This window comes from Leucoraja erinacea, chromosome 3, assembly GCF_028641065.1.
Source record: "Leucoraja erinacea ecotype New England chromosome 3, Leri_hhj_1, whole genome shotgun sequence".
NCBI classification, from domain to species: Eukaryota; Metazoa; Chordata; class Chondrichthyes; order Rajiformes; family Rajidae; genus Leucoraja; species Leucoraja erinaceus.
In genome coordinates this window covers 31,317,197-31,335,401 of record NC_073379.1, presented here as the reverse complement: position 1 = coordinate 31,335,401, position 18,205 = coordinate 31,317,197, and the positions used below count along the sequence as shown (strand labels likewise).

Below are 18,205 nucleotides of genomic sequence, written 5' to 3'. Positions count from 1 at the left end.
ATATATAGATTATCATAAAATGCCTTTAGAAATTTCCTTGCAACCTGTATATTTTGTTATAGATAAATTATGTGGGAAGTGAGAGTGTTTCTGTACCAATAACAATAATGACCCATGCTACGGCCATGTCATGGTAATTTTCGGACCTCCACAGAAAACATGCTTGCACCAATATTTGGTCAGGCATCAATCTGTAGTGTGCATGGTTAAGCATATATGTTACCATGGTCCAGGATTTATTGACACAGGTTGATCATACGCTGAATAATCCAACCACATTTTTGTTTGGAAGTGGAAAGAACTAATAGAAATTGCATTAATTGCAATGTGTAAAAAGAGTTGAGATACTGTATTATAATTTTGCTGCATGTCATTGTGGTATATATCATGCCTTGATTGGTGAATATGTTTAGTTTGTGACTTTATTTGAAGCAGAAATAATATGTGAATGCTTCATTGAGCATAATTCTGACTGGTAACTACACACTTCGTCCGAGCACATTATCGCATGCGTCATGCAAAAAGTCTTAAATGACCACCTAAACTATCATTTGGCAACCTAAAAAGCTGCCAAGGTTGCCGGCTGGCAACAGGGAAAAAAAGTTAAGTAAGAGCCCTGGATGGTGGTCAAATTTAGTTAGTACCATATACTTTTTGTCTTCTAAACACTCTGAAACACAAAAAGAAGAAAAAAAAGCAAGAACAGACTTCTATAAAGATCCCTTTAAATTTGTAAGGCATTTTCACAAAAGAGAAAAGTGAATCCCTGAAAGCGTCAAAAAAGGAGGTTGAAGGACACATCAGAACCATCCCCACTGATGAGCTAAAAGATGAACTGATACTTGTCCCCGCTGACATCAACAAGACCTTGCTCCAGGAAAACTCAAGCTGTGGTGCTTCCAGTATGGCATACTACCAAGACTAATGTGGCCTTTAACTGTGTATGAAATCCCCATCAACAGAGTGGAAAAGCTGAAAAGAATGATCAGCCCACATGTGGGACTAAGGGGAAAAAAATTAGTTCGGCATGGACTTGTAGGGCCGAGATGGCCTGTTTCCGTGCTGTAATTGTTATATGGTTATATGGTTATATGGTTATGTGAAACAGTGGCTTGGACTTCGATGTTTAACATAGAAACATAGAAACATAGAAATTAGGTGGAGGAGTAGGCCATTCGGCCCTTCGAGCCTGCACTGCCATTCAATATGATCATGGCTGATGATCCAACTCAGTATCCCGTACCTGCCTTCTCTCCATACCCCCTGATCCCCTTAGCCACAAGGGCCACATCTAACTCCCTCTTAAATATAGCCAATGAACTGGCCTCAACTAGCCTCCATGGCAGAGAGTTCCAGAGATTCACCACTCTCTGTGTGAAAAAAGTTCTTCTCATCTCGGTTTTAAAGGATTTCCCCTTTATCCTTAAGCTGTGACCCCTTGTCCTGGACTTCCCCAACATCGGGAACAATCTTCCTGCATCTAGCCTGTCCAACCCCTTAAGAATTTTGTAAGTTTCTATAAGATCCCCTCTCAATCTTCTAAATTCTAGAGAGTATAAACCAAGTCTATGGTTTAAGTCTTGTCGGACTGTACAGGAGTGGCAAATTGAAATTAGCCATTGTAGGTCTTGTGGAAGAATTCAAATGCACTAAAGCAAGGTTGCTCATGACCATTATTGAATCTGAAGATACTGTTATTCGAACAGCGCACCCCCCATGTGGCAACAGGGAGGAAGTGGACCCCATCTAAAGCCGTTCAGAGTGCAAAGTATGCTCTTCATTTCCGGTATGTGGTTGGCCAAGTACAACATGGGAGAGCCGGGCTCAGGCTTGTACCAAAAGCTCCTCAATGGCACAAGGCGTCATCCGTGCAGAAGAGACGGCTCGTGGTGGAGGATGTGTGAAGACAGGAGGCAGAGCGGCAAGCCAAGGCCGTCTCAATGGCCAGGCAGGGCCAATGGATTAACTGGGAGAGCCTGGAAAAGAGGAACCTCAGCTGGCGTGACATTGGCAAATGGAGGGATCTCGGCTAAGTTTTGTCATCAGAGCCACTTATGACATTCTATCTTCACCACAGAACCTGAAGCAGTGGTTCAGAGAAGACCCCTCTTGCTCCCTTTGCCAAGCACCTGCATCACTAAGGCACATTTTAACAAGATGCACTAAGATCCTTGCCAAAGAGCATTACACTTGGCAGCATAACCAAGTTCTCAGACTGTTGGCATCAATCCTGGAAGAGGCGAACTTCACAAATGCTTCCCCACAAACATCAGCAGGAAATGTTCATTTCACAACATTTGTACCAGCAGGCTAACCTCCAGAGCACCAGATAACATCAAAGGATGCAAGCATACTGCAGCCTGCTCAGGATTGGAAAATGGACGTGGACTTGGAAAAAAAGTGTGTTTCCCCCAGATAGTGTGGCTACAACACTCCGGCCAGACATGGTCCTGTGGTCCACAATGGCCAAGTTGGCATACGTTGTGGAATTAAAGGTGTTGATGAAGCTTATGACAGGAAAAAGACAAAGTACTCTGAACTTGCAACTGAAGCTGCCCAGAATGGCTGGAAGACCAAGATTTCCCCTGCAGAAATGAGGGTGCAGGGGATTTGTTGCTACATCTACGACCAGTCGATTGAAGAAAATGGGGGCGACGGGTCGATCACACCACCAAGCAATCGTCATTGTCAAATTCAGAAGAGAAAAGCAGCAATTTGCTTTGGATTAAAAGGAAAGACAACAATTGGGATGCATGTTGAAGACAGGAGGGTATGGAACTGGGGGGGGTGTTCCATACCCTCCTATCACCATTGAGCCCTCTGGAGTCGTTGTGGGCTTATCAATGAAACGTCAAAGAAGGAGGATGCCCAACTGATGACCCCAATGACGTACCTACCCTACCTTTCCCAATCCTACACTCCAATCCCATAGCCAATATCAAGAGTACCGACTTACTACAGGAATCGGAACATCAAGTCCTATTAGCTCTACATTGCCCACTCAGCTTTATTCAGATAGCACTTAATATAATAATAATAATAATAAAAGCTTTATTTCAGACACAGGTCCATATAACACATCATACAGTATAAGGAGATACAAAAAATACATTAAAAATTGCATATTAGCCTATAAGATATACAAGCTATTGCACCAATGCCATCTTAGCCTAGAAGTGAATCTATAGCAGCTTTTCAGAGGGCTGACTAGGGCTTCAATTATGTGGTTCTCTGACTTGTCCAGGCAACACATAAAACTAAACATCAGCTGTCTTAAGAGTGCCTCACAGGTTGGCACTCTAGTGGACACAAACAATTGACTGGCACTATGCCACCTAGGGACACGAAGCAGCAACCTCATTGCATCATTGTATGCTACCTTGAGCCTCTGCATACTCTTTTTCTTAGTTCGACCACAATTGAGCAGTATATAACGGTGTGATGTAGGTTCTGAACAAGGAACACTTCACAGTCAGAGCACATAGAAAACTTCCTTATAAGTATGTTAGCTTGAAAATAAATTTTACAGCGCTGTCGGTAGAGGTCTTTGTCATCCGTCCAGTCATCGGATATGACATGACCTAGGTATTTAATTTCCTCACACACAGCAAGAGGACTGTCTGACAAATAAAAGGTCGGAAAAGTTGATTTCCTGTCCTCAGCGCTTCTAACTATCATTATGCGGCTTTTCTTAGCGTTATACTTTATGTCATAATCAAGGCCATACTGAGAGCACACCTTCAACATCTGCTGCAGCCCAGCACTATATGGACAGAGCAGGACCAGGTCGTCTGCATACATAAGATGATTAACAATAGTGTTGCCCACAAGACAGCCAGTTTTTAACCTATTGAACTGATTTGATAATTCATCCATATAAATATTAAATAAAATAGGAGACAAAATTCCTCCTTGCCGCACTCCGTTACTAACACAGAATGGAGCAGATACAACATTGTCCCATTTAACCTGAAACGTTTGATGGGCATACCAAAACACTAAAATTCTCACTAAAAATTTAGGGGCACCTCTATCTAGCAATTTTACAAACAATTTTTCATGACTAATTCTATCAAATGCCTTGGACGCATCAATAAAACATAGGAATACAGATGAATTCAGGCTTGTGTACCTGAACACACTCTCTTTAAGAGCATAGATACACTGGTCAGTTCCATGTTTTCTTTTGAACCCAAACTGATTGTCAGTAGTAAGGACATACATTTCTAGCTTTGTTAGCAGTATTCTCTCCAGTACTTTAGACAAGATACTGGCTAATGCAATAGGTCGATAATTGTCAATACTGTTGAGCTTACCAGTCTTGTCTTTAAGCACAGGCACTAACATTACAGACATAATAACATTTGGCAGGAAACCATGAACCAGACAACCATTAAAGCACATGGAAAGCAAAGGGCAGAGCTTATAGCTGGTATATTTTAGATGTTCTGCAGTAATGCAGTCCATACCGCAGGCTTTGTTGTTATCCAACATGTTAATGGCATCATAGACATCTGCTGCCCTAACTATCATATCTGCTGAGAGATCAATTTGTACTTAAAAATGAATGTGTATTCTTAACAATATAGAGTGGAGGGAATCAGAAGTAAATAATCCCTTGCTTTAAAGGACATTTGAACATATTAACATTCATGAAAATATATCATCCCAAAATAATGGCACAGACTTTGCAGTGAGCAGCAAACACTGCAAGTTCAATGCTGAAGCCAGTAAAATAATTGCAATTTCATTTAGCTTTCCTCCCAGCACATAATCAGAAAAACACTGGAAGGTTCATCGTCAATTAGGTCTTGTGCATTGTTGCATTATTCGGATTTTACAGGGGTATCGCATAAGGTAGGCAAAACTAGCCCCATACAGAAAAATCTGAAAATATTGATGGTGGGCAAATTTAGTTAGAACCATTATACATTTTGTCTTCTAAACACTCTGAAATGCTCCTGAATATCTCAAAATCATCCAACAATATTTGGTAACATATTAAAAGCTTGAAAACTGTCTAAAAGGAGCATGTGATTTGGTGCCTTGGTGGATAAGTTTAATGGGAGAGTTGGAACTAGGTTATAAAGGAGCAGATTTTGATTCTGTAATGCTAGCAGAGCAAGCAAATAAAAGGGCTAGTCATCCAGGTATGTGCACTAACTATCCACAGATCCAAATTAAACTCCAGCAGCTATGGAATTTAAATTCATATAGTAACTTAGAAAAACTTGTCTTTGACGATTAGTACAAAACTGTTGTATTGTTATAAAACAAATTTGATTCAGTAATATCCATTCAGGGACAAAATTTGTCATCCTTACTTAGTCTGTACAATATATGACTCCAGACCCATGTCATGTGGTTGGCTCTTAAATGGCCTCTGAAAAGATCTAGGAAGTCTTTGTTCACGGATACATTCAGATCCACAGGTACAGGGAAAGCACCACACACAGATTCCCCTTCAATTTACAGCTCTAATATGAAAATCCATTGCCAATCTTTTCTTGCTAGATTTTCAGCGCTGTCATTTAACTAAATTTTGGAACGCTCTAGTCCACAGCAAAGTTGAAGCACTCTGCACAACTGCAGCAGTTCAACAAAACACCTCATCCAGTCTTCTGAAAGGCAAATACAAATGGGCAATAAATGACACCCAGTTCCCAAATCAATTAATTTTAAAAAGGGGAAGAAATGAATACCAACAATAGACTAACTCAAGTAGGTGATTTACAAGTTAGACCGGAGGAAGACTTCTATTTTTTGAACAATTCCATTAATGGCGTTGCATCCCCTTTCTCGCCATCCCTCCCCCACCTTAGTCGTACCAGCTTCAAAGTCGTCTTGAGTCTCATTGCCTGTACTCGTTTTCACCTAGCACACAGTTAACAATGACCTGTTTCCTTTATCATGGTTATGTTTTTACATATCGTTCATTCATTTGTTCTATATCTCTCATTTCCCTTTTCCCTGAGTCTGAAGAAGGGTCTCAACCCGAAACATCACCTGTTCCTTTTCTCCAGAGATGCTGTCTGAACTGCTGAGTTACTCCAGATGTGTGTGTCTATCTTTACTTTATCAGCACGTACATTTATCTGTTGTGTCTTCTTCATTAACCTGCTTAGTTACTTTAACAAAATAATTTGTTCCAATTAATCAGATATCTTACAGGCTTTTCAAAATTAATTGTAATAATCCGATTATGCACTGTAAATCAGCAAACCTGTTTGTCTTCAGGCTGGAGTTTGCTCCATTCACTGCCCAATGTCTTGATGATTTCTTGAAAAGGTAGATCTGGTTGCTGTGCACGCAGTTGTTCGCGACGCTCATTCAGGAACCGCATGTAGCCTGTAAGTGGAGCTTTGGGACCATTTGGTACGTTTTTTTGGCGTTTTTTGCCCTTTGGCCGGCCTCTTTTCTTGGTCACACGCTGCTAATGTAAATGTAAAAAATTGAACAACCAGTTTCAAATCTGGAGTTAAATGCGAACATCACTAAACGGTACAACAAGATCAAACAATTCACCAGTGCTTTATTTTTGTTTTAAAAGCAACATGATCAAACAATTCATCACTTGAACAATTATAATAACAGCACATTTTCAATCAGTTTTCAGTATGATAACTAAATTTTACTGGCATTCCTTGTTTATTTTTCCCACATTGATAACATTAAGCACTAAAGATCATATAAAGAATGGTAATTTGCCCAGTGAGCACTGTCCCAATGGGTCCATTTTCTGAACACCCCCAAAAGAGAACATTTCCCCTCCTGGTGCCCATTGTGAGTGAAACACATAATTTGGTATCCAACTTTCAAATCTGTGATTCACGCCACCAGCATTTAAACTTTCTAAACTCCACTTTACATATCACTGGCAAGTCAGAGAGAAAACCCTCATTCCAAAATCTCCCAAATATTGTAGACAACAGCATTTTTGTTTAGTATACGTTTGGCATTCTATCAAATCTCCTCACTGTGCAATATAATACTTTCATGTTAAGCCATCATCCTCCCTGAAATGATAAATCCCGATTAAAATCTGACGGAACTGCATCTGGAATGATGAGCTTTCACTGCATCAGTTCATACCAAATTAAGAAAAATTTTACAACATACAGTGCAATCCTAAATCCTGGTTGATTGTTTAAATGTGTTCCAGTGTATGAAATATACATAAACACATTATGTCTGAAGTCTCTCAATAAGACCCAGGATCCGAGCCATTATGTCTATTCACCTACATGAAACTAAACCATCGCCTGTCTCAACCAATTAGTAAATCTAGGGATGGAAGGGTAGAACTGTCTCCAAAATATGATCCTCAACCATTGAAGAGGATTCATTCATGTTCCCTTGATTTAGAAATTAAGGAAAACATAGATTCATCCTCTTATTTTTCATATTGGAAATATTTTGACAAAGGGAAAAGCTGAAGCAGAGATTAATGCATGCTTTATATGAACAATTCGCATAGTTGTGCAGCATAAAACAGGCTCTTAAGCTCAGATCTATGCCAACGATCGTGCTTTTCTACACTAATCCCACTTGCTTGCAGTAATTCCATGCCCTGTCAAATTAAATGTAATGATTGTTCCTGCCTCCAGCACCACCTCTGGCAGCTCATGCAAGGGACCAAATGCACAGAGAAAAAAATACCCCAGGTTACCTTTAACTCTTCTTCCAGATGGCTTTATGTCCTCCTATCATATTACCTCCCAGCCTTCTTCACTCCAGGGAAAACAATACCCCCATTATGACTCAAGCCTTCCATTTCAAGCAACATTCTTTCGAATCTTTTTCCAACCTCTTGAGCTTAATTATGTCCCATGTGACAGGCATATGTTATCAACTGACAGTACTGATACCTGAGCAGCTTGGACAATAATGTGCTCCTCCCAAGAAGATAGCAATTAACTATTCACATGCCTATCTGCTGCTTGGGAAAGTCATGTATCAAGAATGGCTGGATGACAAGCAAAGCAAGTAGCATTGATCTAGTAATTAACATTTACAGAAAATAAATAATATTTTTGCCTGGATCTTTGTCGTTGTCAACTAAATGGTGGTTTTGTTTTGATCGAATGAAACTGGAAATCATTCATTAACAAAATCAACCCCTGAGAATTGGAAGATACATGGCAGATATAGGCAACTTTCAGATTACACTACTCACTTCTTCATTTATCTTCTCAATGTGTTTTTCATTTTTCTGTGATCCATAGTATATATTATGACCTTTTGAAGTCTTACTCCCATCCTGTTTTTCTCCAGGTGGGGACCCCGGAGTACCCGAGCATCTATAAAGGCAATACAACAGAAGTATTAGGATTCACATTCATTTACAATATAAAACACAGATACGATGTCACAAAAGTAACTGCATTGCCAAATCTTAATTGGGTCCACAATAAATGTAAGAAAATAGTAAACATTATCAAACATAATATTAAAAATAGAATTTTACACAATCATTTTGTAAATAAAATATATTTCACATGGAATACAAGATGAGATACCCAATTGGATTTAAGACATCAAAGGGTAGATGTGGAGGGTTTTTTTTCTGATTGGAGGTCCGAAACCAGTGGAATTCCGCAGGAGTGGGTTCACTGCTATTTGTTCCATACATTAACGATTTGGATGAAAATGTAGATAACCTTGCTAGTAAATTTGCAGATTACCCCCAATCTGGTAGCGAGGAAGGATTTCTAACTTTACAACAAATTGTAGATCTGTTGGAAAGATAGGCAAATGGAAAATGGAAAGAATGGCAAATGGAATTTTCAACTCTGAAAAGTACAAGGCTTTGCATTTTGATTTGTTAAACCAGGCCAGGACCTACACAGTAAATGGCAGAGCCCTGTGTTTCAGAACAGATCTGTGAGTGCAGGTGCATGGTTCAAGTGGCATCGTTCATGTTGGATGGATTGTGGAGCGAAGACAACGTTTGGCAGACTTGCCTTCATTGGGAAGAATATGGAGTTACAAAAGTTGGCACATCATGATGCAGCTGCACAAGTTATTACTGAGACTGCACTGAATACTATGTGGAATACTGAGAGCCCAACTACAGGAAGGATGTCATCGAGTTTGAACATTTGCAGAGATCTAATACAGCTACACACCTTAAGGTGTGCTTATGTGCAATGACAATAAAATATATTATTATTATTATATTAAGGTTTAATCAGGCAACTAGGTTGACTATAGAAGGAATTATTACAGAGGCAACAAAAAACTTGCTCAGAGAAAGATTTGTGTGCATATTAAAGGAGAAAATCTTAATTCAGAAAATCGATCCAATGTAGACACTAAATGTTAACTCAGCAGGACAGGCAGCATCTCTGGAGAGAAGGAATGGGTGACGTTTCGGGTCGAGGGCCTTCTTCAGACTGAAGAAGGGTCTCGACCTGAAACATCACCCATTCATTCTCTCCAGAGATGCTGCCTGTTCTGCTGCTACTCCAGCATTTAGTGTCTATCTTTGGTGTAAACCATCATCTGCAATTCCTTCCTACACAATAGATCCAATGTAGTTTTGTTAAGTAAGACAAACCAGTTGCACAATCACAGTGCCCCCCAGAATGTTTGGGACAAAGACCCATCATTTATTTATTTGATTCTGTATGCCACAATTTGAGATTTATACTAGAAAAAGTAACATGTCGTTAAAGTGCACATTGTCAGATTTTAATAAAGGCCATTTTTATACATTCTGGTTTCACTATGTAGAAATTACAGCAGTGTTTATACATAATCCCCCCCATTTCAGGGCACCATAATGTTCGAGACACTGGCGATCTTGGCGAAAGATCCCAGGCTCCGTGGTGTTTAAAGTCAGCGCCACCCGCAGACCACAGCTCCACGATGTTAAAGTCGGCAGACCCAGCACTCCAGAGCTCCAACACGGCGACCCGGGGAAGGCATCGCCCCGCTCCGCGATGGTACATCAGTGCTGAAGCTGCAGCTTGAAGTTCTGGCCGGTCTTCGACAGGAAAGGCCGCGCAAATCTGAATGGTAGGCCGTGAGGAGTAGGCGAAGATGCGGCACGGAGGAAGGATGCATCCTCTCCCAGGTAGGGACTGGAAAAAACGGTTTAACAAACTAACATTTTTTTTTAAAAGGGTGAAGAACAAACAGCTGCAGGCGAGGCTGCCAAACTCTATGGCGCCACCACTCAAGAGAGTGGTGATGGGTCTTGATGGGTCTTTGTCCCAAACATTATGGAGGGCACCGTATGTAGTAAATGCTATAAACAGATCTGAACTATTACATACAACTGATGAACTAAAGTGCAAGATTTCAGAAGTAATTATCCTGACATTTTCATGTTAAAAATTGATCTTACCCAGACTCTGCTGTACAATCCATCATTGGCAATCATGTGACCAAAATTAGAGCGCTGAGTTTGCAGAGAGAGCCTGAATGGAGAAATATAAAAGTCTGTATTAATATCTGAAATCTATGGCTCCTCACAATGTTATTATGACATTCAAACATAACCAAGTTTGACAAATTCTTCTATATTAGAGGGAAAAAAGACTTGCTGGAGAAAATCAATAGGTTAGGCTGCAGCAGTGAAAGGAAATTGACAGGACCCTACTTCAGATCCAGGCCACATCAAAGCAACAGCCAAGAAAGCACACAAATGCCTCAACTTCCATCGAAGGCTTAGGAAGTTTGGCATGTCCCCAATGACCCTCACCAACTTATACAGATGTGCCATAGAAAGCATTTTATCAGTTTGCATCAGGGTATGGTTTGCGAACACCTCCATTCAAGACCACAAGAAATTAGCATTGTGGACGTAGCCCAGACCATCACACAAACTAACCTTCCTTTCATTGACTTCATCTACACATCTACACTTTGCCTCGGCAAGGCCACAAGCACAATCAAGGACCAGTCTCACCCCAGTCACTCCATCTTCTCCTGTCTCCCATCAGGCAAGAGGTACAGATGTTTGAAAACGGAATACCTCCTGAATCAGGGATAGTTTATTTCCAGTTGTTATCAGGCAACAACCATCCTCTCACCAGAAAGAGAGCGGTCCTGACCTTCCATCTACCTAATTGGAGACCTTCAAACTATCTTTAATCAGACTCCATTAGACATTATCTTGCACTAAATGTTATACCCTTTACCCTCTATCTGTACACTGTGGGCAGCGTGATTGTAATCATGTATCGTCTCTTCATTTATTGAAAAACAAAAACAAAAAGCTTTTCATTGTACCTTGGTACACGTTACAATAATGAACTAAACTAAAACGATATCTGTCCATTTGCTGCCATGGATGCTCCCTGACCCACTGCATTCCTCCAGCAGTTCATTTTTTGCTTAAGATTCCAATATGTCTCATGTCATCTTCTATATCAGTACTTGTTTATATTCAGAATAAATATCTCACATCCTTGATTGTAAATGACACTATTCAGCAACATTTAAGAAAAGATGCTATTTAAAAACAATACAAAAAGAGCTTATTGGCTTCTCGGGCATTCTATTGACTCTAATTCTACGACTCTAATTGTCAATGCTTGTGACGATGTGTGCTGGACTGTACACTATAGCAACAGCTTGGTATACCTATCACAGTACAGTAGAGTATACATGTTGAGCTATACATCACAGCCAGATACAAATGTTTTAAAGGAGAAATTCTTCATTGAGAACAGATGTTAACCGTAGTTTTGCTAAATAATGCAAACTACCTGTGCAGTCATCATTAAATGCCATAAACAGATCTAATCACTTACATACAAATTATGTACTCCAGTGCGAGACTTTAGTAGTAATTGTCCTGAGATCTCCATCCTAAAAATTGAACCTACCTAGATGTGTACGAACTATCATTGGGAACCATGCAAATGAAGTCAAAGATATGTTCTGCACAGTACACTAAACTCGACAGGCAAGTATACATGCTGCAGTGCACAACAGAATCAGCGTCAGATATACCAGCCAGTGTAAAAAAAAAAATGGTAAAAGAATGCCCAATGTATACTGTACCTGAGCATAGCAGCTATGATGCACTTTAAGGCAAAAACCAGGTGCACCCATTCCTATGGATCATATTCCTACAGGCAGTTGTATTTACCCCATTGGACGGAATCACCATCACCGTGCACATGCCGTGATATACTCCACCACCTCAGCGAGTGCGGCTGCCGCTGTGACCAATACTACCTCCACCACCAAGTGTACATGCACACTAACGTCACCGTCAGCTATACGAGCTGTGGGGCACACTAACATCACTGTCTAGGATACCTGCCACAGTACACACCAACATCACCGTCCAGTGTACCTGCCACAGTGCACACTAACATCACCGTCTAGTATACCTGCCCTGGTGCACACTAACATCACCGTCTAGTATACTTACCCTGGTTCACACTAATATAATCGTTTAGTGTACCTGCCACAGTACACACCAACATCACCGTTTAGTATACCTGCCCTAATTCACACTAACATCACCGTCTGGTATACCTCCCATGGTGCAAACTAACATCACCGTCTAGTGTACCTGTCACAGAACACACCAACACCTGGTTCACACTAACATCACTGTCTAGTGTACCTGCCACAGTACACACCAACATCACCGTCTAGTGTACCTGCCACAGTACACACCAACATCACCGTTTAGTATACCTGCCCTGGTGCACACTAACATCAACATTAAATCACTTTCCAGTTGGGGTCTGTGGGAGGGGTCGGGAGGGGATAGGATAGATTTTGTGCCGTTCTGGGATCAAAACTCGCAACTATTCAGTATAAGAAAAGTTACTATCAGTCTAAAAAGGACAAGTTACAGCGACAGACAAAACACAAACTGATCTACACAGAACCAACCCCATATTACATGAATGTGTAGGAAGGAACTGCAGATGCGGGTTTAAACCAAAGAAAGACACAAAAAATCTGGATAACTCAGCGAGTCAGGCAGCTGGAGAAAAGGAATAGGTGACATTTCGGATTTAGACCCTTCTTTAGTCTTGAGACAGGTTAGTTTTACCCTACTGATGATGTGTTGTTGCAATAGTAAGTAAGCGAGGAACCGCGGGTTCAGACATTTGGTGTAAGTGCTTGGCCGAGCAGTCAATGGTGCGCAGCTACCATTAGCGGGATTATGACAGAAGGCCTCTAAATCTGAATCCCGCCAAAATGTAACGATACCTTAGTGCCGCTCACGAGTTGGCCTGGAATAACCGGCCGCCATCCACGGAGTGGCGGTAAGCTTGAGGTTTGCTACTGGCCTGGAGTGCGGACAGACGTGCGCCGCCTCCCATCCATTTAGCACACCGTATGTTCGTGGGGAGCCTGTCGTTAAAAGTATTCATAAGCGACCTGATTCTGAAGGGTCTCGACCTAAATTACTTGAAGCAGTTCTGAAGAAATAAACAAAAAATAATAATTTTTTGCCATTTTCCATTTTTGTACAGGAAACAGTATATACTTATTTCTGTGCTGAATTTTAACTATTACATCTCCCAGATTCCAAGGCTTACTGCAAAAGCAAATAGATAATAAACGGAAAAGCACACTTTAATTTACAGCTCAGTAACCTCCCAGCATCTTGTTCATCACCATCACAAATTTACCAAAAATCTTGGTTACATTAAGAGCATATTGTGTACAAGAAAAAATCCAAATTATGGGATTCCGTGAATATATAAGCATAACTTCTCAAATATATATTTTTTTACTCCCAACGCATGTACCAGAAATAACATATGAGAAATGAAATAGCTGGGATGTTTGCCCAAATTTCATTGTATGTCACAGCTTGTTAATATTGCTGCTGGTTTGAGATGCAATCCTTGAAAATTCTCCTCTTCGAAGTAGCAAAATCTGAGCTCCATTCACTCATTCAACAGAATATCAAATGCATATGTGGATAAGTGTGTGACACAGTGAAAACAATAACCCATAATTTTGTGCACTCTCTAAGATGAATAATATCCCATTGGAAAAGTGAAGTGCCTTGCTGAGCCATTCAGGAAACAAAGAAAGTTTCACAACAATTTCCCTGCATCACAAACAGAAATTCAACGGTTTCTCAGTTTACCATGTGAAAGCCATTAATTTGGACAGATCTCTGCCGCCCACTCCCCTGACATCAGTCTGAAGAAGGGTCCCGAAACGCCAACCATTCCTTCTCTCCAGAGATGCTGCCTGTCCTGCTGAGTTACTCCAGCATTTTGTGTCTACCTTCGAACACCAGGATAGTCTGCCAGTGAGATATGCTGCACTAACTATGTTTCAATGGTTGGTTTATTATCACGGTTACCGAGGTACAGTGAAAGTTTTTTTTGCAAATAAATCAGGGCGGCACGGTGGCACAACGGTAGAGTTGTTGCCTTACAGCGAATGCAGCGCCGGAGATGTGGGTTCGATCCCGACTACGGATGATGTCTGTACGGAATTTGTACACTCTCCCCGTGAACACGTGGGTTTTCTCCGAGATCTTCGGTTTCCTCCCACATTCCAGACGTGCAGGTTTGTAAGTTAAGTGGCTTGGTAAATGCAAAAATTGTGCCTATTGTGTTAATATGTGGGGATCACTGGTCGGCACAGACTCGATGGGCGGAAGGGCATGTTTCCACGTTGTATTTCTGAAACTAAAAGACTAAAACTAAAGTAAGATTATTATCGTACATAAGTATATTCCTCAATTAAGTACCGAATGCATACAAACAACCACCATATGCCAGTCACCAGAGTTTTAACGCTCTTTCCGAAGTCCCAGCTGCACCTGGCCATAAAGAACTGCTGCATCCGTCGCCTCCATCCTCCATTTGGATCGCCAGTGAACTACCGTCCCTCTCCTCCCAGCTGCAGCCTCCTGGCCATCTCCCACAGCTGAACTTTTCAAATCTCTTTGTTCCCTCAGGCACTTTGAGGGCGAGCCAAACCTCGGATTTGGCTCCCACCACAGACTGTGGGGTGCTGCCCGATTTGGCAGCCACGCAAGCCCATCGGGAGTTCATCTGCCACGCGCGACCCATCAGTTCTCTGGAATCTAGAATTCATCTTCAACAATACCTGAAAGATAAATCACTGGTCTGGGATGCTCAGAGTCCACTTGGAGGGACTGTTCCTACAAGTCCCGAGAGCAGAAACCTTGCAAACCTTGCAAGCAGATTACAATGATGCTATGTGTTTCCTGTAGTCTGTTTGAGCTGGCCTTGGTTCGGAGCGTGGAGAGCTCATTTGTCCGTGGCATGAACGCGGCTCCTGCAGAACGATTTTGCAACGCCAAAGTATGGTGATGTAGTGCTGCATAGTCATCCGGCAACTTTAGAACTGGCTGAAATCAGAAAGATCTTGATACCTTTGTCCTCCAAGTCCCTGGCAACGATCCACTTACTCTTGTCACTGGCTTTAGCAAGGGTTTGGGGGGACTGCAGGTCTCCATCAAACAGGATGCCATGTCATTGTTTGTGTGGGGGTGGGGGAAACATCTCTTCCCTGCACGGGATGACCCAACCTCTTTCCCGTCTGTCGGGTCTCCGGCAACGACGAAACTTCTCCCGCTTGAATTGCGGGGTTGAGAGCGACCTGGAGCGGGGCCTTACATTGCCCGGCACGGCTTTAAATTGCCGCGGACTTGCTAGCGCCCGCCGGGGGCTTCAACATCAAGACCCAGAGCAGGGCCTTACATCGCCCGGCATGGCTTTAAATGGCCGCGGACTTGCTAGCGCCCACCGGGGGCTTTGACTTTGACATCGGGAGAAGAATGGAGAGCAGGGGAGAGACAAGACTTTGCCTTCCACCACATTGAGGAGGAGATACACTGTGATGGATGTTTGTGTAAATTGTGTTGGGGTGTGTCTTGGTTCTTTTCTTGTATGACTGCAGAAACCAAATTTTCGTTTGAACCTCATGTGAGGTTCAAATGACAAATAAATTGTATTGTATTGTATATTGTATTGTATTGAACGTCCAGAGACCTATTCCCCTCTCTCCGAGGATTATGTCTTATTAAACTGAAATAGTACACATTTTAAACTGTAAAACATTACTCTCTTCTTCTTCTTCTCCTCCTGTGATAGCCTCAACAATCATTTGTTGGCTATTAGTTTAGTGTTGGCAGCTGCAAACTGTATTGATTCCCTCAAATTATTCACATTTTCTGGTGTAGTTTCATGTAATATTCCAGTTGCAGATCCTGATGCAGCAGGTGCATTTCAGTGTTGCATTCACTGCATGCATCACCTAGCCAAGGAAAACTCAGTTCCATTTCACTCATGTTCTCTCAAGAAACAAACTTGGAACATTTTGCTTCCCGTCATTTATCCAGTCCAAAATTTGTGATATTTTGCTTTATGCACTGGAGAAAGTAGTTTGTGCTAACGCCACCGCCAGTGTACCTATCTTGGTACACACTAACAGCATTGTCCAGTGTACGTGCTGTGGTGCACACTAATGCTATTGTCAAACATCATTGCTGTAGTGTGTGCCACCTCAGAGTTGAACTTACCTTCCATGGTGCACAGTAACGTCACCATCCAATGGACCTGCCACACGGTTCACTGTGGCTGTAACTAGTTGCACTTACTAAAGTGTAGCTGGAGCGAAGGAAAAGTACGGTCACAACCAAGCATATTTGACTTGGTGCAAACTATCACCTCAGCAAAATTTACCTGCTGTGGTGTTCACTACACATTTGTGCAAAGAACATTACCAATTGCAGTGGCTACAATGTACTCCATGCACCCAGCCATGCGTATTGGCTGAGGGTACCAGCCCCAGTGTATACAACATCTCCATCTTGGTGTACTTACTATGGGTATACCCACCCCCAGCTGGGTATATCTATCCCCAACCTATGTAACACATCTAGTTGGATGTCTGAAGAAGGGTCTCGACCCGAAAGGTCACCCATTCCTTCTCTCCAGAGAAGCTGCCGATCCTGCTGAGTTACTCCAGCATTTTATGTCTACCTAGTCGGACGTACCTACCACAGTGTAAGCAACAGACAGTCAAGTCCATTTTGCTGTGATGCCAGCCCCAACTCACTGAACTTGCCCAGTACACTCTATGCCAACTGTCTCTATCTGCCACAATGCACTTCAGGCCCACAGTAAGACAGTGTTGAAGGAGTTCATGCCTCCTACAGCCAAAGGGGGAGGGGGAAGGAGGGAGAGTTGGGGAAGGAGGGGGAATTGGGGAAGGAGGGGGTAGGAGAAGGAGGGGTAGGGGAAGGAGAAGGAGGGGGTAGGGGAAGGAGTATTAGGGGAAGGAGGGGTAGGGGAAAGAGGTGGTAGGAGGAGGAGGTGGTAGGAGGAGGAGGGGGGTGTGTGGGGTTGCACATCCACCATGTGTACCTGTTGCCCCGCTGTTCACTCGCGCCCCCCACGCGTGGGGCCTGGCCTGGCCTGGACTCTCCTCTCCGGTTTAATCCCGGTTCAGTCCATGGGCCTGGAGCTGGAGCTGGAGCTGCGCCGCTTCCACTGCCGGGTTACCGGGAGGATGGGGTCAGGGTGCGGATCCCGGCAGCGCCTCCACTGGCCGGAGGAACCGGGCCCGCAGCTCCACACAGAGCTCTGCCTTGTATTGCTCTGCCCTGTCCTGCACAGCTCTCCCCTACCCACCCTGTCCTGTATTGTAATGCCTTACCCAGCACTGCACAGCTATCCCCTGCCCATCTGTCCTGTATTTCCCACCCTGTCCTGTATTGTAATGCCTTACCCAGCACTGCACAGCTATCCCCTGCCCATCTGTCCTGTATTTCCCACCCTGTCCTGTATTGTAATGCCTTACACAGCACCGCATAACTCTGCCCTGTCCACCCTGTCCTGTATTGCTCTGCCCCGCCCACCCTGTCCTGTATTATAATGCCTTACCCAGCACTGCACAGCTCTGCCTTGTTCACTCAGTCCTGTATTTCCCACCCTGTCCTGTATTGTAATGCCTTACCCAGCACCGCACAACTCTGCCCTGTCCACTCAGTCCCGTATTGCCCTGCCACGTCCTGCACAGCTCCGCTTTGCCCACCCTGTCCTCATAAGGTCATAAGGAATAGGAGTAGAATTAGGCTGACTACGCCATTCAATCATGACTGATTTAACCTCCTAACCCCAGTCTCCTGCCTTCTCCCCATAAACTCGGACACCCATATGAATCAAGAATCTGTCTATCACTATGTCCTTGACCAGCCCCAGCCCTGCCCTGCCGTCCCTTGCCCTGC

The 18,205-nt window shown here is 42.8% G+C and overlaps 1 protein-coding gene across 4 annotated transcripts in view; it reads right to left on the bottom strand.

Moving 5' to 3' along the window:
• Window positions 1-17,500, bottom strand: part of LOC129695442 (SWI/SNF-related matrix-associated actin-dependent regulator of chromatin subfamily E member 1-related-like) — a 33,961-nt gene extending 16,461 nt beyond the window's left edge. The window contains exons 1-5 of one of the 4 annotated variants that reach the window (XM_055632397.1): window positions 17,343-17,485; window positions 13,189-13,400; window positions 10,352-10,424; window positions 8,177-8,300; window positions 6,224-6,433 (exon numbers count right to left, since the gene is read on the bottom strand). In XM_055632397.1, coding sequence (XP_055488372.1) covers window positions 6,224-6,433; window positions 8,177-8,300; window positions 10,352-10,377 — 360 coding nt within the window. In that variant the 5' untranslated portion in view covers window positions 10,378-10,424; window positions 13,189-13,400; window positions 17,343-17,485. Of the gene's footprint in view, window positions 1-6,223; window positions 6,434-8,176; window positions 8,301-10,351; window positions 10,425-13,188; window positions 13,401-16,495; window positions 16,584-17,342 lie in introns of all 4 variants that reach the window. The other 3 variants (XM_055632398.1, XM_055632396.1, XM_055632400.1) reach the window with 3 other exon arrangements.
• Window positions 17,501-18,205: the final 705 nt, after the last annotated feature.